This window comes from Rutilus rutilus (genome assembly GCF_951802725.1).
Source record: "Rutilus rutilus genome assembly, chromosome: 3".
In the NCBI taxonomy this organism is placed as follows: Eukaryota; Metazoa; Chordata; class Actinopteri; order Cypriniformes; family Leuciscidae; genus Rutilus; species Rutilus rutilus.
This window is the reverse complement of record NC_140211.1, coordinates 876,457-898,309: the sequence shown is the minus strand read 5'-3', so window position 1 is coordinate 898,309 and position 21,853 is coordinate 876,457. Positions and strand designations below refer to the sequence as shown.

The 21,853-nt window shown below is 40.5% G+C and overlaps 1 protein-coding gene across 1 annotated transcript in view; it reads right to left on the bottom strand.

The window, feature by feature from the left end:
* LOC311287874 (erythroid membrane-associated protein-like) overlaps positions 1–21,853 on the bottom strand; it is a gene marked incomplete at its 3' end in the record, with an annotated part of 177,103 nt that overhangs the window by 144,515 nt on the left and 10,735 nt on the right. Inside the window, exons 3-7 of the mRNA XM_084404984.1 lie at positions 18,249–18,611; positions 17,941–18,069; positions 17,829–17,849; positions 17,492–17,524; positions 16,999–17,040 (exon numbers count right to left, since the gene is read on the bottom strand). Of these exons, the coding sequence (XP_084261110.1) occupies positions 16,999–17,040; positions 17,492–17,524; positions 17,829–17,849; positions 17,941–18,069; positions 18,249–18,611 (588 nt within the window). The remainder of the gene's footprint in view (positions 1–16,998; positions 17,041–17,491; positions 17,525–17,828; positions 17,850–17,940; positions 18,070–18,248; positions 18,612–21,853) is intronic.

Here is a 21,853-nt window from a genome sequence, read left to right as displayed (position 1 = left end):
CACCTTAAGTGGGCTATTTAAAAATTGTTATATAGGCTATGTTATATATTGTCCGCAGCTGCAAAAATAAATAAATAAATAAATAAAAAACACAGTCAAAAACCCCACTGTTAGTGTCTTGTAACGAACAGGCAAATATGTAAAATATAGCAGGAGACATTTTAATTGTTTAATAATAAAACAGTTTTTTGTGTCAGTGTCGTCGGCTATAGCCATGAAGTTGACAAATCGCAATCTTCGCAGCGCCAGAGAGAAATGCACATTTCATACGAATTAGGCCTACATAAGCAGCGCAAGTCTGTTTTCTTTCGTTTTGAATTGTTCTGCTTAAAAGTAGACATTTCAAGCTATCTATATGTCTCAGGTCTGTGAGGCGATAGGCTACCTTATAGGCCTAAGCTGAGTTTCGGTTCATTATGAGATGAGCTCCAGGTTCGCCAGCGCCTCCGTGTCCTGATTATCTATTTTCTAATAGCCTTCTTATTTATTAAAACCAGACAATTTTTTGATGAAACATCGATTAAAAATAAGATACAATTAATACAAAACGAAATTAAATTTAAAGACAGGCTTTATGCTTTCAGTTGAGGTCTCTGTGAAAGTTTTAAAACATTCGTTTAGTGCCGCTTTAGAGCGCTCACGTCCGTAGCTGAGAACTGTCTGTAACATGTTTTTTTCTTTTTTTTGTGAAATAAATTTCTAAAAAAATGCGACTTAGTCCAGTGCGACTTAAGCTATAGGCCTATATGTTTTTTCTTCCTCGTGACGCATTTTTTGACTGATATGCGACTCTGGAGCGACTTATAAAATAGGCTACGGTAAGTTATTTATTATTTTTGTGCAAATGTCCCATAAAGTCCCATCCTTTAAGGATTAATTTATGTCCCGTTGACCGGTCCACTGCGTTACGAATAAAAGCAGAATCAATAAAGTCAAAAATGTGATGTGCAGTCAGGTTTAAGTGTGTGCTATTTGAACAAGTGTTCTCACTGATACGTTTGTTGTGGTTCGCGGAGATTTGACGAGTTTTATAGTCTTGATATTGTTTCTTATTCAAAAGTGGTGACCCCCCCCACCCAAAAAAAAAAAATCAGCACCCCCAACCTAAAACCTCTTCCCGCGCCCCTGGGTAACAGTGGTATTGTGTAATTATTCTAATAGAATTTAATTTGAAAGTTAGAATTTTGACATAAAAGGTGATGCATACCTCTACAAATGTCCATATATAGGTGAAAATGCCCCTGGAAATCAATTTAAGATGGCAAATATTACCCCTTAATAAAAAATGTTAATTTCTGTCACTGCTGTGAACTGACCACTGCATAGAATATGAAGAATATGAATATCCTCATCAGTCAGCTGTCAACAACAGGCCTAAACCAGCCATGGCACCAGTGCAAAAACACAATCAGTAAAATATTATCTAATTATTATCAACAAAACTTTTAAAATATTGAGACATATTTTGTCAATATTGCACACCCCTAATGCACGGTATTAATTTTGATTTCTTCGGGTCTTAAAAAGGTCTTAAAAAGTCTTAAATTTGACTTTACAAAGTGTGCAGAAACCCTGTTTAATGCTTGACAAAAGAGACATTTCAGGTTTGAAAAGGCATGATGATGGTGAGTAAATGATGACAGAATTTTCATTTTTGGGTGAACTATCTCAAGTACTTTAATAATCTCACACAATGAGAATATACCTTTTTTTTTTAAAAAAAACACATATCATCATCAATCCTTTATTTAATTCCCTGGAGGATGAGAGAAAGACCCTCATTACCCATATCACAGCAGTCTAACACCTCCAGTTAATACAAATATTGTTGGTTTTATTTTGTAATACAAATTGGCATTTTTAGGCGTTTACCTTGCAATGATACCTCTGGAAAAGAATGTCCATACTTGTTCCTTCTTTTGGTGATGCACATTTTTCAATCGGACATAAGTTTTAGATACCAGACAAATCAGAAGACAAACAGACAATTTAAATAAAAATGTATTAAGCTTGTTTAAAGGAAACAAAAATAATTGAAATCATTTTGAGAGAATCATAGTGTGTCCTTGTTTTTCTTCTTCCCAGATGCACCAAGCTGATTACTGGCCGTATGCTGGATTGCTGTTCATTTGCTGTATCTGTCACTTCTGGTACACTTTTGTTGTATGTTTTGCTTTAACTTATTAATAAACTTATATAGTAAGGATTCTGAATGTAAAGACCATATAATATTTAATACCAGAACTATGTGACCCCCAGGGGTCTGAATAATTCCATTTAAATACTCTTAAATTATATGTAAACACAAGTGCTGCAAATTAAAGTTTGAGATGATTTTAATCAGTTTTATACAGTTTATTTACACACTTATTTTGTCTTCTAAAATAAAACTGTTTTCTTACATTCTTGAGCACGTCTTGACAATTTATTGAATGTGTTTGATCGTTATAATTTAGGAAATACCTGTAAAATAATAGCGTTTCTCAGTAGAACTTTTAGTGCCATAACTTTATTAAAGCTGTTTGGTCATTATAATCTTGGAAAAATCCATAAAATAAAAGTTTTACACTGTAAAAAAAATAATCATAAAAAAACGGTCAAATGACTGGCAGCTACGGCTGCCAAACAAAAACCGTAAAATTAAGGTAAAATATCTTCATTCAAAGAAGGAAAAACCTGTAAAATAACAGTGGTTTTTTTTTTCTAAAACTTTTAATGAAAAATTCTGTAAAATTATAGTTTTTGCACTTTATTGGGATTAAGATATTTTACAGCCGTAGCTGCCAGTCATTGGACCGTTTTTTTTTTTACGATTTTTTTTTTACAGTGTGTGATGACCGCTTCATTAAACGACTGAGCCAGTCGTCCCACCTCCAGAGCCTGGGAGAACATGTTAAGCATATAGGGCCCCTATAGATCGGTAAATGTTTTATATACCTCGCAAGGGATTTACCTTCCTTAAGTGACTTTATAGTGCTCTTTAACTCATCTAATGTTAGATCAGATCCAAGAAATTCTCCATCCTCCTGGTCTAGCGTTGGTAGATTACAGCTGTTTAAACAAGTCTCCATGATGGAGGGATCATCACTTATATTACTAGCATACAAATGATTCATAAAATTGTTTAAAACGATTGTTCATTTCTGAAGGAGAAAATAAGTAAGTCCCGGATTCTGATTTGATCTGATGAATTATACGGTCATTTTCCAGCTTGCGCAACTGTCTAGATCTAGATAACAGTTTGTGTGGCTTATCACCAAATTCGAAATATTTTAGTTTCATAAACATTAGAGATCTTGAAACCTTTTCAGATATAATCTTATTGTATTGATATCTAAGATTTAATATTTTCTTGTGCAGTTCTGAAGAGGGTGTTGTAGAATTCTCATTATCTAATTGACAAAGCTGTATTTCTAAAGATTGTAAAGCCGCTGCATTTCTGAATGCTATGATAACTGGCATTGAACGTAAAAGGAATTAACTTAAAATCAACTAGAAAGTAATCTATACAGGGTCTAAACATTGCGGACATGTGAATGAAAGGAGTAGTCCCTCCCAGCTGGATTGGCTAGCCTCCATACATCACCAACATTAGAGTTTTTAATGTACTTGTTAAGAAAGTCCCTGGACTTAGAGGGGGAAGCACGTTGAGCAGATGATCTGTCTAAATATGGGTCTAGAACGCAATTAAAATCTCCCCCATAATTAAATTAGTACTCGATATATCGGGAATCCTTGAAAACACATTTTGAAGAAAGCGTGATCATCAAAATTTGGTCTGTAAATGTTAACTAAGGTTATGGGTGTTGAAAATATTTCTCCCGAAACTATGATAAATCGCCCCTCCTTATCTGTAATCGTAGCCCTGTGATTAGACGGAACCCCCTTTCTTATTAAAACAGCAGTACCCCTAGCCTTGTGAAAGACTGACCTAACCATCTGCCTCTCAACTTAGAGGGAGAATCATTTTTAAAGTGTGTCTCTTGCATATCAGTGTTCATGGATTTTAGATGACACAAAACTTTACTCCGTTTAACAGGATGGTTTAGGCCTTTAACGTTCCAGGAAGAAAAAGTCAACGCTCCCACCCCTCTGTCAGGTGTCATACTCTTGAGTGGCAGCCATCCCAGTCATTGCGTTTGTTACCTCACCGCGGTACGCACCCACAGACGGAACCCCATTAAACATCCCCTCACCGCGGTACGCACCCACAGACGGAACCCCATTAAACATCTCCTCACCGCGGTACGCACCCACAGACAGAACCCCATTAAACATCCCCTCACCGCGGTACGCACCCACAGACGGAACCCCATTAAACATCTCCTCACCGCGGTACGCACCCACAGACGGAACCCCATTAAACATCCCCTCACCGCGGTACGCACCCACAGACGGAACCCCATTAAACATCCCCTCACCGCGGTACGCACCCACAGACGGAACCCCATTAAACATCCCCTCACCGCGGTACGCACCCACAGACGGAACCCCATTAAACATCTCCTCACCGCGGTACGCACCCACAGACAGAACCCCATTAAACATCCCCTCACCGCGGTACGCACCCACAGACGGAACCCCATTAAACATCTCCTCACCGCGGTACGCACCCACAGACGGAACCCCATTAAACATCCCCTCACCGCGGTACGCACCCACAGACGGAACCCCATTAAACATCCCCTCACCGCGGTACGCACCCACAGACAGAACCCCATTACACATCCCCTCACCGCGGTACGCACCCACAGACAGAACCCCATTAAACATCCCCTCACCGCGGTACGCACCCACAGACGGAACCCCATTAAACATCCCCTCACCGCGGTACGCACCCACAGACGGAACCCCATTAAACATCTCCTCACCGCGGTACGCACCCACAGACAGAACCCCATTAAACATCCCCTCACCACGGTACGCACCCACAGACAGAACCCCATTAAACATCTCCTCACCGCGGTACGCACCCACAGACGGAACCCCATTAAACATCTCCTCACCGCGGTACGCACCCACAGACGGAACCCCATTAAACATCCCCTCACCGCGGTACGCACCCACAGACGGAACCCCATTAAACATCTCCTCACCGCGGTACGCACCCACAGACGGAACCCCATTAAACATCCCCTCACCGCGGTACGCACCCACAGACGGAACCCCATTAAACATCTCCTCACCGCGGTACGCACCCACAGACGGAACCCCATTAAACATCCCCTCACCGCGGTACGCACCCACAGACGGAACCCCATTAAACATCCCCTCACCGCGGTACGCACCCACAGACGGAACCCCATTAAACATCCCCTCACCGCGGTACGCACCCACAGACAGAACCCCATTACACATCCCCTCACCGCGGTACGCACCCACAGACAGAACCCCATTAAACATCCCCTCACCGCGGTACGCACCCACAGACGGAACCCCATTAAACATCTCCTCACCGCGGTACGCACCCACAGACGGAACCCCATTAAACATCCCCTCACCGCGGTACGCACCCACAGACGGAACCCCATTAAACATCCCCTCACCGCGGTACGCACCCACAGACAGAACCCCATTACACATCCCCTCACCGCGGTACGCACCCACAGACAGAACCCCATTAAACATCCCCTCACCGCGGTACGCACCCACAGACGGAACCCCATTAAACATCCCCTCACCGCGGTACGCACCCACAGACGGAACCCCATTAAACATCCCCTCACCGCGGTACGCACCCACAGACGGAACCCCATTAAACATCCCCTCACCGCGGTACGCACTCACAGACAGAACCCCATTAAACATCCCCTCACCGCGGTACGCACTCACAGACAGAACCCCATTAAACATCCCCTCACCGCGGTACGCACCCACAGACAGAACCCCATTAAACATCCCCTCCCGCGATCCCTTATCACAACAAAACTGAAAATAGAAAACAAATGAACAACGTCTCTGAGAACACAGGCTTGCTTGAACATCAGATCAGAATTTTACCAAGATACAACAAACTTGACCGAAGATAGCTGACTATCAGGAGCTCAGTGAACAGTTCATATGGGTATTATAGATGGTCGTCTGCACACATAGTCTTTTACAGATTGAACCGTGAAGCATATACACAATGCATATTAAACAAATCACGACAAAAAAAAAAAAAAGAAAAAAAAGCGCATGATTGTAATTGTCCGAACAGCGCTCCAACCCACTCTATTAGCCTGGTTATAAAGTTTCAATCGAAGGAGAGTTTATGATGTCGACACGTTACCCTCACCGAAGTGTTGCTCTGTGAATGTGAACGCCTTTATCGGGTCCGTGAAGTACATTTCTTCTCTGTTGTGTGTGACCTGTAACTTCGCTGGGTACAGAAATCCAAAGCGGACCCCTGGACGATCTCGAAGCAGGTCTTTAGCCCTGTTAAAACAGGTGTGTTGTTTCAGTATGGCCGCCGGGAGGTCAGGGAATATCAGAAGTTTCTCTCCGTTGTAGGTGATGGACTTGAGCTGAGCAGCTTTTCGGATGATGTCCTGCAATGCATTCTAGCAATGAAGGCCCGGGGAAATGAGGTATTGTCTGAGCGTTTTCTCAAGGATTTGTGAGCGCGGTCGATCAAAGTTAGAGTTTCCAATGAGAGTGCGTTCTTCAGCAGGTGCGTAATAAAGTCTCTTCGCCCTCTTTAATATTAAGAATGCGCAAGTTTTGCCTTCTACTGCGACTTTCCAGATCCGTACATTTCTCTGTGAGCTGCAAGACGCTGCTTGTTAGCTTTTCAACATCCTTTTGTAGCTGGGAGACCATGTCAGAAGTAAAATATTGTCGATAGCCTCAACTATCTCTGACATAAATTGGAGGTGGTGTTAATAGCTCTTGGTCGGTGACGTCACCGGCGCGCACCCGCGACACAAGGCTATAAACGGTCTTTTGTCTCCAGAGGCCATTCTGTGTATGTGTGCGTCTAGATGGTGGGCCGAGTCCGTCTATCTCGTAGTTGATAGTTACCCAGCAGCTGTCTGGGTCATTTTTTTAATTTGGCTGTATGAATAATTCACAAAAAGATTAACGATTGTTTCCAAAGGCAATTGTTGCATATTAAAGTATAAAAATAGATTTAATTTCGCTAGCTGATCACAAATGTTGGCCAGAGTGAGATCCAATCAAAGCTTGTGTTGTTACCAAATTGAATTGATTTGGCCAATCACGTTATTCGTTGAACTGAGTCTACAACCCAACCTGGAGAGACCGGCGTATCTCGGCAAGACAACGTCAAGGTCAAGGTTTTACAATGATTATACACCCCTATATCTTAATGTTTTTCATATACAGTAAGTTGTATTTAAGACTGCAAGCTATACTTCGCTGTGAATATATGTGTTGTCGTTGATGAGAACAGTAGCCATGAAAACTTGTTGGTAGTGGAGCAGTAAAGCTAGGTCTAACGTTACGTTGCTTAGGCTAATCCAAAAGAATAATTCGGTGCATGCACAATGAACTAAGCAAAGAGTATTAAAATACGGGATTTTTTTCTTTTCTTTTTATCTTGATGTATCTTTTCTGTACGTCTTTGTAAAGCGCTTTGAGATGCAACTTTTAAAGGCGCTATATAAAATAAAGTTTATTATTTATTTTAGTTTAGGGAAAAGCATCTGTCAGTATCTGTGCACATGCTCCATACTGTCTAAACACACTGGATTGGTCAGTCAAGCGTCTGAGCTGTTACCCAGTAAAGGTGCACTGGACTCTACAGCTGATTCTACAGGTTCTGGACAATCTAGAATTTTAAGTGAACTCAGATCTCCTACACCTGGATTAAACAGCGGAGCGACTAATCCAGTGAATCTGGTGCTCATGGTCAGCAGATGTTTCCTCTCTTTGACATTGTAAAATGACAGCTGACCGTCATCATAATCTAACAGAACTCCCAGTTGTTCAGGTCTCGGTGTCAGTGAGAGAGTAACTGATGGATCAGAGCTGATGTAAAAGCCATTAGGACCGTCTGAACACAAGAACCAGTAACCGTGTGATGGAGTTAAAGCAGATCTGTCTTTTGAACGGAAATTTCCATGTTTCGCCACACCAATTAACCAGTAGTTTTTAGGAGGTGTATCTTGTACCACCAAATCAACCTCCCAATAGTGACGTCCAGATGTAAATGTTTGAGCTCCAAATGCACATAATTCATATGGAAATCCCTCTCCAGTGTGTTTATATTCTAATGCTTCTCTCACTGTTTTACAGTCCTTAGAAACCTTCAGATCTGGATGTAAATGCTCACGGTCAATAGTGATCTGAACTGAGGAAGAGATAAAACAACAATTATTAATCCTCATGTGTGAGATGATATTACACTTACTGTATGTGCGTATATAACTGAGATGATGAAGAGTGTGAGTATATAACAGATGATGAAGAGTGTGAGTATATAACAGATGATGAAGAGTGTGAGTATATAACTGAGATGATGAAGAGTGTGTGTGTGTATAACTGAGATGATTAAGAGTGTGTGTGTATAGCTGAGATGATGAAGAGTGTGAGTGTATAACTGAGATGATGAAGAGTGTGAGTGTATAACTGAGATGATGAAGAGTGTGTGTGTGTATAACTGAGATGATTAAGAGTGTGTGTGTATAGCTGAGATGATGAAGAGTGTGAGTGTATAACTGAGATGATGAAGAGTGTGAGTGTATAACTGAGATGATGAAGAGTGTGAGTGTATAACTGAGATGATGAAGAGTGTGAGTGTATAACAGATGATGAAGAGTGTGAGTATATAACAGATGATGAAGAGTGTGAGTATATAACTGAGATGATGAAGAGTGTGTGTGTGTATAACTGAGATGATTAAGAGTGTGTGTGTATAGCTGAGATGATGAAGAGTGTGAGTGTATAACTGAGATGATGAAGAGTGTGAGTGTATAACTGAGATGATGAAGAGTGTGAGTGTATAACTGAGATGATGAAGAGTGTGAGTGTATAACTGAGATGATGAAGAGTGTGAGTGTGTAACTGAGATGATGAAGAGTGTGAGTGTATAACTGAGATGATGAAGAGTGTGAGTGTATAACTGAGATGATGAAGAGTGTGAGTGTATAACTGAGATGATGAAGAGTGTGAGTGTATAACTGAGATGATGAAGAGTGTGAGTGTTTAACTGAGATGATGAAGAGTGTGAGTGTATAACTGAGATGATGAAGAGTGTGAGTGTGTAACTGAGATGATGAAGAGTGTGAGTGTATAACTGAGATGATGAAGAGTGTGAGTGTATAACTGAGATAATGAAGAGTGTGAGTGTGTGTGTAACTGAGATGATGAAGAGTGTGAGTGTATAACTGAGATAATGAAGAGTGTGAGTGTGTGTGTAACTGAGATGATGAAGAGTGTGAGTGTATAACTGAGATGATGAAGAGTGTGAGTGTATAACTGAGATGATGAAGAGTGTGAGTGTATAACTGAGATGATGAAGAGTGTGAGTGTATAACTGAGATGATGAAGAGTGTGAGTGTATAACTGAGATGATGAAGAGTGTGAGTGTATAACTGAGATGATGAAGAGTGTGAGTGTTTAACTGAGATGATGAAGAGTGTGAGTGTATAACTGAGATGATGAAGAGTGTGAGTGTGTAACTGAGATGATGAAGAGTGTGAGTGTATAACTGAGATGATGAAGAGTGTGAGTGTATAACTGAGATAATGAAGAGTGTGAGTGTGTGTGTAACTGAGATGATGAAGAGTGTGAGTGTATAACTGAGATAATGAAGAGTGTGAGTGTGTGTGTAACTGAGATGATGAAGAGTGTGAGTGTATAACTGAGATGATGAAGAGTGTGAGTGTATAACTGAGATGATGAAGAGTGTGAGTGTATAACTGAGATGATGAAGAGTGTGAGTGTTTAACTGAGATGATGAAGAGTGTGAGTGTAAAACTGAGATGATGAAGAGTGTGAGTGTATAACTGAGATGATGAAGAGTGTGAGTGTATAACTGAGATGATGAAGAGTGTGAGTGTGTGTGTATAACTGAGATGATGAAGAGTGTGAGTGTGTGTGTAACTGAGATGATGAAGAGTGTGAGTGTATAACTGAGATGATGAAGAGTGTGAGTGTATAACTGAGATGATGAAGAGTGTGAGTGTATAACTGAGATGATGAAGAGTGTGAGTGTTTAACTGAGATGATGAAGAGTGTGAGTGTATAACTGAGATGATGAAGAGTGTGAGTGTATAACTGAGATGATGAAGAGTGTGAGTGTATAACTGAGATGATGAAGAGTGTGAGTGTATAACTGAGATGATGAAGAGTGTGAGTGTATAACTGAGATGATGAAGAGTGTGAGTGTTTAACTGAGATGATGAAGAGTGTGAGTGTATAACTGAGATGATGAAGAGTGTGAGTGTATAACTGAGATGATGAAGAGTGTGAGTGTATAACTGAGATGATGAAGAGTGTGAGTGTGTATAACTGAGATGATGAAGAGTGTGTGTGTATAACTGAGATGATGAAGAGTGTGTGTGTATAACTGAGATGATGAAGAGTGTGAGTGTATAACTGAGATGATGAAGAGTGTGAGTGTATAACTGAGATGATGAAGAGTGTGAGTGTTTAACTGAGATGATGAAGAGTGTGAGTGTATAACTGAGATGATGAAGAGTGTGAGTGTTTAACTGAGATGATGAAGAGTGTGAGTGTATAACTGAGATGATGAAGAGTGTGAGTGTATAACTGAGATGATGAAGAGTGTGAGTGTATAACTGAGATGATGAAGAGTGTGAGTGTATAACTGAGATGATGAAGAGTGTGAGTGTATAACTGAGATGATGAAGAGTGTGAGTGTTTAACTGAGATGATGAAGAGTGTGAGTGTATAACTGAGATGATGAAGAGTGTGAGTGTATAACTGAGATGATGAAGAGTGTGAGTGTATAACTGAGATGATGAAGAGTGTGAGTGTGTATAACTGAGATGATGAAGAGTGTGTGTGTATAACTGAGATGATGAAGAGTGTGTGTGTATAACTGAGATGATGAAGAGTGTGAGTGTATAACTGAGATGATGAAGAGTGTGAGTGTATAACTGAGATGATGAAGAGTGTGAGTGTTTAACTGAGATGATGAAGAGTGTGAGTGTATAACTGAGATGATGAAGAGTGTGAGTGTATAACTGAGATGATGAAGAGTGTGAGTGTGTATAACTGAGATGATGAAGAGTGTGTGTGTATAACTGAGATGATGAAGAGTGTGAGTGTATAACTGAGATGATGAAGAGTGTGTGTGTATAACTGAGATGATGAAGAGTGTGAGTGTATAACTGAGATGATGAAGAGTGTGAGTGTATAACTGAGATGATGAAGAGTGTGAGTGTATAACTGAGATGATGAAGAGTGTGTGTGTATAGCTGAGATGATGAAGAGTGTGAGTGTATAACTGAGATGATGAAGAGTGTGAGTGTATAACTGAGATAATGAAGAGTGTGAGTATATAACTGATGAAGAGTGTGAGTGTATAACTGAGATGATGAAGAGTGTGTGTGTATAGCTGAGATGATGAAGAGTGTGAGTGTATAACTGAGATGATGAAGAGTGTGAGTGTATAACTGAGATGATGAAGAGTGTGAGTGTATAACTGAGATGATGAAGAGTGTGAGTGTATAACTGAGATGATGAAGAGTGTGAGTGTTTAACTGAGATGATGAAGAGTGTGAGTGTATAACTGAGATGATGAAGAGTGTGACTGTGTAACTGAGATGATGAAGAGTGTGACTGTGTAACTGAGATGATGAAGAGTGTGAGTGTATAACTGAGATGATGAAGAGTGTGACTGTGTAACTGAGATGATGAAGAGTGTGACTGTGTAACTGAGATGATGAAGAGTGTGAGTGTATAACTGAGATGATGAAGAGTGTGAGTGTATAACTGAGATGATGAAGAGTGTGAGTGTATAACTGAGATGATGAAGAGTGTGAGTGTATAACTGAGATGATGAAGAGTGTGAGTGTTTAACTGAGATGATGAAGAGTGTGAGTGTATAACTGAGATGATGAAGAGTGTGAGTGTATAACTGAGATAATGAAGAGTGTGAGTGTTTAACTGAGATGATGAAGAGTGTGAGTGTGTAACTGAGATGATGAAGAGTGTGTGTGTGTAACTGAGATGATGAAGAGTGTGAGTGTATAACTGAGATAATGAAGAGTGTGAGTGTTTAACTGAGATGATGAAGAGTGTGAGTGTATAACTGAGATGATGAAGAGTGTGAGTGTATAACTGAGATGATGAAGAGTGTGTGTGTATAACTGAGATGATGAAGAGTGTGAGTGTATAACTGAGATGATGAAGAGTGTGAGTGTATAACTGAGATGATGAAGAGTGTGAGTGTATAACTGAGATGATGAAGAGTGTGAGTGTATAACTGAGATGATGAAGAGTGTGTGTGTATAACTGAGATGATGAAGAGTGTGAGTGTATAACTGAGATGATGAAGAGTGTGAGTGTATAACTGAGATGATGAAGAGTGTGAGTGTATAACTGAGATGATGAAGAGTGTGAGTGTATAACTGAGATGATGAAGAGTGTGAGTGTATAACTGAGATGATGAAGAGTGTGAGTGTATAACTGAGATGATGAAGAGTGTGTGTGTATAACTGAGATGATGAAGAGTGTGAGTGTATAACTGAGATGATGAAGAGTGTGAGTGTATAACTGAGATGATGAAGAGTGTGAGTGTATAACTGAGATGATGAAGAGTGTGAGTGTATAACTGAGATGATGAAGAGTGTGAGTGTTTAACTGAGATGATGAAGAGTGTGAGTGTATAACTGAGATAATGAAGAGTGTGAGTGTATAACTGAGATGATGAAGAGTGTGAGTGTATAACTGAGATGATGAAGAGTGTGAGTGTATAACTGAGATGATGAAGAGTGTGAGTGTGTATAACTGAGATGATGAAGAGTGTGAGTATATAACTGAGATGATGAAGAGTGTGAGTGTGTATAACTGAGATGATGAAGAGTGTGAGTGTATAACTGAGATGATGAAGAGTGTGAGTGTATAACTGAGATGATGAAGAGTGTGAGTGTATAACTGAGATGATGAAGAGTGTGAGTGTATAACTGAGATGATGAAGAGTGTGAGTGTATAACTGAGATGATGAAGAGTGTGAGTGTGTATAACTGAGATGATGAAGAGTGTGAGTGTATAACTGAGATGATGAAGAGTGTGAGTGTGTATAACTGAGATGATGAAGAGTGTGAGTGTATAACTGAGATGATGAAGAGTGTGAGTGTATAACTGAGATGATGAAGAGTGTGAGTGTTTAACTGAGATGATGAAGAGTGTGAGTGTATAACTGAGATGATGAAGAGTGTGTGTATATAACTGAGATAATGAAGAGTGTGAGTGTATAACTGAGATGATGAAGAGTGTGAGTGTATAACTGAGATGATGAAGAGTGTGAGTGTATAACTGAGATGATGAAGAGTGTGAGTGTTTAACTGAGATGATGAAGAGTGTGAGTGTATAACTGAGATGATGAAGAGTGTGAGTGTATAACTGAGATAATGAAGAGTGTGAGTGTATAACTGAGATGATGAAGAGTGTGAGTGTATAACTGAGATGATGAAGAGTGTGAGTGTATAACTGAGATGATGAAGAGTGTGAGTGTATAACTGAGATGATGAAGAGTGTGAGTGTATAACTGAGATGATGAAGAGTGTGAGTGTTTAACTGAGATGATGAAGAGTGTGAGTGTATAACTGAGATAATGAAGAGTGTGAGTGTATAACTGAGATGATGAAGAGTGTGAGTGTGTAACTGAGATGATGAAGAGTGTGAGTGTATAACTGAGATGATGAAGAGTGTGAGTGTATAGTTGAGATGATGAAGAGTGTGAGATGATGAAGAGTGTGACTGTGTAACTGAGATGATGAAGAGTGTGTGTGTATAACTGAGATGATGAAGAGTGTGAGTGTATAGTTGAGATGATGAAGAGTGTGAGATGATGAAGAGTGTGACTGTGTAACTGAGATGATGAAGAGTGTGAGTGTATAACTGAGATGATGAAGAGTGTGAGTGTATAACTGAGATGATGAAGAGTGTGAGTGTATAACTGAGATGATGAAGAGTGTGAGTGTATAACTGAGATGATGAAGAGTGTGAGTGTATAGTTGAGATGATGAAGAGTGTGAGATGATGAAGAGTGTGACTGTGTAACTGAGATGATGAAGAGTGTGACTGTGTAACTGAGATGATGAAGAGTGTGAGTGTATAACTGAGATGATGAAGAGTGTGTGTGTATAACTGAGATGATGAAGAGTGTGAGTGTATAACTGAGATGATGAAGAGTGTGTGTGTATAACTGAGATGATGAAGAGTGTGAGTGTATAACTGAGATGATGAAGAGTGTGAGTGTATAACTGAGATGATGAAGAGTGTGAGTGTATAACTGAGATGATGAAGAGTGTGACTGTGTAACTGAGATGATGAAGAGTGTGAGTGTATAACTGAGATGATGAAGAGTGTGAGTGTATAACTGAGATGATGAAGAGTGTGAGTGTATAACTGAGATGATGAAGAGTGTGTGTGTATAACTGAGATGATGAAGAGTGTGAGTGTATAACTGAGATGATGAAGAGTGTGTGTGTGTAACTGAGATGATGAAGAGTGTGAGTGTGTAACTGAGATGATGAAGAGTGTGACTGTGTAACTGAGATGATGAAGAGTGTGACTGTGTAACTGAGATGATGAAGAGTGTGAGTGTATAACTGAGATGATGAAGAGTGTGAGTGTATAACTGAGATGATGAAGAGTGTGAGTGTATAACTGAGATGATGAAGAGTGTGACTGTATAACTGAGATGATGAAGAGTGTGACTGTGTAACTGAGATGATGAAGAGTGTGAGTGTATAACTGAGATGATGAAGAGTGTGTGTGTATAACTGAGATGATGAAGAGTGTGAGTGTGTAACTGAGATGATGAAGAGTGTGAGTGTGTAACTGAGATGATGAAGAGTGTGAGTGTGTAACTGAGATGATGAAGAGTGTGACTGTGTAACTGAGATGATGAAGAGTGTGAGTGTATAACTGAGATGATGAAGAGTGTGAGTGTATAACTGAGATGATGAAGAGTGTGAGTGTATAACTGAGATGATGAAGAGTGTGACTGTGTAACTGAGATGATGAAGAGTGTGACTGTGTAACTGAGATGATGAAGAGTGTGAGTGTATAACTGAGATGATGAAGAGTGTGAGTGTATAACTGAGATGATGAAGAGTGTGACTGTATAACTGAGATGATGAAGAGTGTGACTGTGTAACTGAGATGATGAAGAGTGTGAGTGTATAACTGAGATGATGAAGAGTGTGTGTGTATAACTGAGATGATGAAGAGTGTGAGTGTATAACTGAGATGATGAAGAGTGTGAGTGTATAACTGAGATGATGAAGAGTGTGAGTGTATAACTGAGATGATGAAGAGTGTGTGTGTATAGTTGAGATGATGAAGAGTGTGAGTGTGTAACTGAGATGATGAAGAGTGTGTGTGTATAACTGAGATGATGAAGAGTGTGAGTGTATAACTGAGATGATGAAGAGTGTGAGTGTATAACTGAGATGATGAAGAGTGTGAGTGTGTAACTGAGATGATGAAGAGTGTGTGTGTATAGTTGAGATGATGAAGAGTGTGAGTGTGTAACTGAGATGATGAAGAGTGTGTGTGTATAACTGAGATGATGAAGAGTGTGAGTGTGTAACTGAGATGATGAAGAGTGTGTGTGTATAGTTGAGATGATGAAGAGTGTGAGTGTATAGTTGAGATGATGAAGAGTGTGTGTGTATAGTTGAGATGATGAAGAGTGTGAGTGTGTAACTGAGATGATGAAGAGTGTGTGTGTATAGTTGAGATGATGAAGAGTGTGTGTGTATAGTTGAGATGATGAAGAGTGTGAGTGTGTAACTGAGATGATGAAGAGTGTGTGTGTATAACTGAGATGATGAAGAGTGTGTGTGTGTAACTGAGATGATGAAGAGTGTGTGTGTATAACTGAGATGATGAAGAGTGTGTGTGTATAACTGAGATGATGAAGAGTGTGTGTGTATAACTGAGATGATGAAGAGTGTGAGTGTGTAACTGAGATGATGAAGAGTGTGTGTGTATAGTTGAGATGATGAAGAGTGTGTGTGTATAGTTGAGATGATGAAGAGTGTGAGTGTGTAACTGAGATGATGAAGAGTGTGTGTGTATAACTGAGATGATGAAGAGTGTGTGTGTGTAACTGAGATGATGAAGAGTGTGTGTGTATAGTTGAGATGATGAAGAGTGTGAGTGTATAGTTGAGATGATGAAGAGTGTGTGTGTATAGTTGAGATGATGAAGAGTGTGAGTGTGTAACTGAGATGATGAAGAGTGTGTGTGTGTAACTGAGATGATGAAGAGTGTGAGTGTGTAACTGAGATGATGAAGAGTGTGAGTGTGTAACTGAGATGATGAAGAGTGTGTGTGTATAGTTGAGATGATGAAGAGTGTGAGTGTATAGTTGAGATGATGAAGAGTGTGAGTGTGTAACTGAGATGATGAAGAGTGTGTGTGTATAGTTGAGATGATGAAGAGTGTGAGTGTATAGTTGAGATGATGAAGAGTGTGTGTGTATAGTTGAGATGATGAAGAGTGTGAGTGTGTAACTGAGATGATGAAGAGTGTGTGTGTATAACTGAGATGATGAAGAGTGTGAGTGTGTAACTGAGATGATGAAGAGTGTGTGTGTATAGTTGAGATGATGAAGAGTGTGAGTGTATAGTTGAGATGATGAAGAGTGTGTGTGTATAGTTGAGATGATGAAGAGTGTGAGTGTGTAACTGAGATGATGAAGAGTGTGTGTGTGTAACTGAGATGATGAAGAGTGTGAGTGTGTAACTGAGATGATGAAGAGTGTGTGTGTATAGTTGAGATGATGAAGAGTGTGAGTGTATAACTGAGATGATGAAGAGTGTGAGTGTATAACTGATGATGATGTCATACCTGCTTGTTTCCTCAGTTCTTCTATATTTTCGTCTCCCATAACTAAATAAGAAACAGATAACATGTTTAGTGAAGGAAACCTAGAGCTGTAATTTAGGACATAAAATGAACATAAATAGTTTAACTTTCATGAATTGTTAATTTCTTATATTGAAGTTTTATGTGTAATTATATTCGCATTATTCTCTGGTAGACAATTATAATAAACTATATTTATAATAAACTATACAGTGTCTAAAAGTCTGAGCCTTAAACATTTGGGAGACAATTAACTCCTGGAATAGAAGGTCAGATTTCCTTGATTCGATGAAGCACAAGATGCTCTTTATGCTGATACACTTATTCATGAAAGATTATAGTAAATTAGATCAATTTAATCCAGAAGCTTTTTCACTGGTTCTCTCAGACCTCAGTGTATCCTGGTGTAAACCAGTGCACAACCTGACAGTACTTGTTTACTTTTATTTTTATTATTGTTTGCAACTACTAATACCTTTTCTGTAGTTCATAACTCCATGCTCACCATCTAAAATCACAATATCATTGGAGGGATTCATTATAAATCCGTTTCAACAAATACATAGAAAGACAATAAACCACATTACCGTAAATTACACTTCTAACCATTCCAGGCAGAGACAGAATATCTTTCATATTTATGTATTGCAGTTTCTGTGTGTAATATTCATACATATATGCATTATGGATTATGTACATTTATTTAAAATAATGCTGTCGTTGGTTCTCATTCCACATCTGGCACATGCTGATTCAATGCGTACCAGATCTGGGCCGGATCTGGGCCGACACTATGGGTTCATGCGACTTACTTTGATCTGCTTGTTTCTTCCCTGCAAAACAGATCAATATGATCATGAGATGACACTGAATAAATAAACACTGAAGACTAAGTCTTTTTTTAATCTTTTAATCAGATTGCACCTGTTAGTTTATGTCTGTATTTGTACAGGATCAGCCAAGCCAAACCCAGAAGAGCACAGATGAGAAGGGTGAAGAAAAGAGCCTTCCATGGATCTGAGGAATCTGATGGATCTGGAGAATTTGGCGGATCTGAGGAAGAAAGTTCATATTAATTTAAACTCAACTCTGGAGAAAAAATATATCAATCAATTATAGGCTAAAAAACCCATGCACTTTTGATTTAATGAATTAGTCATTTCTATAGGTGAACTAATCCTTTAATGAGGTCACGGTGTAGATCCATAAAAACATAATGAATTTTGACTCACCAGTGACTTTGAGAACCACTTTACTGCTGTCATACAACCGTTCTCCACTGACGTAACAGTGAAATGAACCTTCATCCTGAATCCTGAGTTTCTCCAGGCGTAGAGAGACGTCTCCATCCTTCAGTCCACCAGACAGATCTGAGCGCAGAGTCAGTGAGCTTCTGTTCCTGAACGATTCCTCCTGGATGTCCTGGATCTTCCCATGCTGATAGAAGAGAACAGGGTTGCTGAACTGGTCATGACGGTACCAGCGGATCTCCAGAGCTTCAGCGTTCTCAGGAGGAGAGATCCAGCAGGGCAGAGTGACTGTGGACCCGACATGAGCCACTATCTGATCACGAGGAACCACAACAGTGAACGACACTGAGAGACACAGAGAGACACACCCAATGTAATATACTGTGCTGTATTTATTTTACTGCATTTACTTATCACAGTGATTCTAAATCTGCAGCATGTGTTTTTTTTTTTTGTGACAAAATTAAAAATAATAAATCTAAAGTACATGTCCACTGGTGAGGAGCGATTTCTAGGTAACAGTTTATTCCTATAGAAGTTGAGTTTCATGGTGGCGCGGGGAATTGTGGGATTGGCAACTGAGAGCGGCAAAAGTTGGGACAGGCTCAATATGCAAATATCAAGCGAAAACCAATTAAAAAAAACCCCTTTCAAACCAATCAGTTTTCTGTTTGTCATTGCGGCAAATAACTTGAATACGAGCGAAATGTGCATGTGTAACTTAGTTATGTATATATATATATATATATAGTGTGTGTGTCTCCACTTGCTAATAATGATCTGTTAATTAATCACACTGAAAGATGATTGGATAGAATAAGGGTTAACAAGGTTTCCTATTGGCTGGCTGGTTCTCTGTGCTGTGTGCGCCCTCTGTCGCAACTATAAGTTAGTAGTGGGAAGTTCGGATCATTTTACTGACTCGGATCTTTGAATCTCGTTCATAAAAATGAACAGATCTTTTTTCGAGTCATTTCTTTCATTTCAGCAGAATGTATTTAAAATGTTACATGTAATAGCCAAATTCCCCAAACACATCAAATGTTGATCGTATTTAGAATGAGAAAAAACTTCAGTGACAGCCCCATATCGGCTGAGCTATGCAGTCGGTACCGGATACAGAATTGATTAGATCATCCTTTGAGTCTTCGGGTTTGAGTCATTCGTTCATCACATAACAGAAGACTTAGAAGAATCAGACCCGAAGATGAGAGGTGAACTAATCATTTCCCTTTCCGGGACTGACAGCATAGTCTCTATAGGACTGACAGGAAGAACGAAAGACTCGGACCAGAACCCGAAGAATTGAGAGGTGAACTAATCATTTGTCTTTCCGGGACTGACAGCATAGTCTCTATAAGACTGACGGAAGAACGAAAGACTCGGACCCGAACCCGAAGACTTGAGAGGTGAACTAATCATTTCTCTTTCCGGGACTGACAGCATAGCCTCTATAAGACTGACAGGAAGAACGAAAGACTCGGACCCGAACCCGAAGACTCGAGAGATGAACTAATCATTTGTATTTCCGGGACTGACAGCATAGCCTCTATAGGACTGACAGGAAGAACGAAAGACTCGGACCCGAACCCGAAGACTTGAGAGGTGAACTAATCATTTGTCTTTCCGGGACTGACAGCATAGCCTCTATAGGACTGACAGGAAGAACGAAAGACTCGGACCAGAACCCGAAGACTTGAGAGGTGAACTAATCATTTCTCTTTCCGGGACTGACAGCATAGTCTCTATAGGACTGACAGGAAGAACGAAAGACTCGGACCCGAACCCGAAGACTCGAGAGATGAACTAATCATTTGTATTTCCGGGACTGACAGCATAGCCTCTATAGGACTGACAGGAAGAACGAAAGACTCGGACCCGAACCCGAAGACTTGAGAGGTGAACTAATCATTTCTCTTTCCGGGACTGACAGCATAGCCTCTATAGGACTGACAGGAAGAACGAAAGACTCGGACCAGAACCCGAAGACTTGAGAGATGAACTAATCATTTGTATTTCCGGGACTGACAGCATAGCCTCTATAGGACTGACAGGAAGAACGAAAGACTCGGACCCGAACCCGAAGACTTGAGAGGTGAACTAATCATTTGTCTTTCCGGGACTGACAGCATAGCCTCTATAGGACTGACAGGAAGAACGAAAGACTCGGACCAGAACCCGAAGACTTGAGAGGTGAACTAATCATTTCTCTTTCCGGGACTGACAGCATAGTCTCTATAAGACTGACAGGAAGAACGAAAGACTCGGACCCGAACCCGAAGACTTGAGAGGTGAACTAATCATTTCTCTTTCCGGGACTGACAGCATAGCCTCTATAGGACTGACAGGAAGAACGAAAGACTCGGACCAGAACCCGAAGACTTGAGAGGTGAACTAATCATTTCTCTTTCCGGGACTGACAGCATAGCCTCTATAGGACTGACAGGAAGAACGAAAGACTCGGACCAGAACCCGAAGACTTGAGAGGTGAACTAATCATTTCTCTTTCCGGGACTGACAGCATAGCCTCTATAGGACTGACAGGAAGAACGAAAGACTCGGACCCGAACCCGAAGACTTGAGAGGTGAACTAATCATTTGTCTTTCCGGGACTGACAGCATAGTCTCTATAGGACTGACAGGAAGAACGAAAGACTCGGACCCGAACCCGAAGACTTGAGAGGTGAACTAATCATTTGTCTTTCCGGGACTGACAGCATAGTCTCTATAGGACTGACAGGAAGAACGAAAGACTCGGACCCGAACCCGAAGACTTGAGAGGTGAACTAATCATTTGTCTTTCCGGGACTGACAGCATAGCCTCTATAGGACTGACAGGAAGAACGAAAGACTCGGACCAGAACCCGAAGACTTGAGAGGTGAACTAATCATTTCTCTTTCCGGGACTGACAGCATAGCCTCTATAGGACTGACAGGAAGAACGAAAGACTCGGACCAGAACCCGAAGACTTGAGAGGTGAACTAATCATTTCTCTTTCCGGGACTGACAGCATAGTCTCTATAAGACTGACAGGAAGAACGAAAGACTCGGACCAGAACCCGAAGACTTGAGAGGTGAACTAATCATTTCTCTTTCCGGGACTGACAGCATAGCCTCTATAGGACTGACAGGAAGAATGAAAGACTCGGACCCGAACCCAAAGACTCGAGAGATGAACTAATCATTTGTCTTTCCGGGACTGACAGCATAGCCTCTATAGGACTGACAGGAAGAACGAAAGACTCGGACCCGAACCCGAAGACTTGAGAGGTGAACTAATCATTTGTCTTTCCGGGACTGACAGCATAGCCTCTATAGGACTGACAGGAAGAACGAAAGACTCGGACCCGAACCCGAAGACTTGAGAGGTGAACTAATCATTTGTCTTTCCGGGACTGACAGCATAGCCTCTATAGGACTGACAGGAAGAACGAAAGACTCGGACCAGAACCCGAAGACTTGAGAGGTGAACTAATCATTTCTCTTTCCGGGACTGACAGCATAGCCTCTATAGGACTGACAGGAAGAACGAAAGACTCGGACCCGAACCCAAAGACTCGAGAGATGAACTAATCATTTGTCTTTC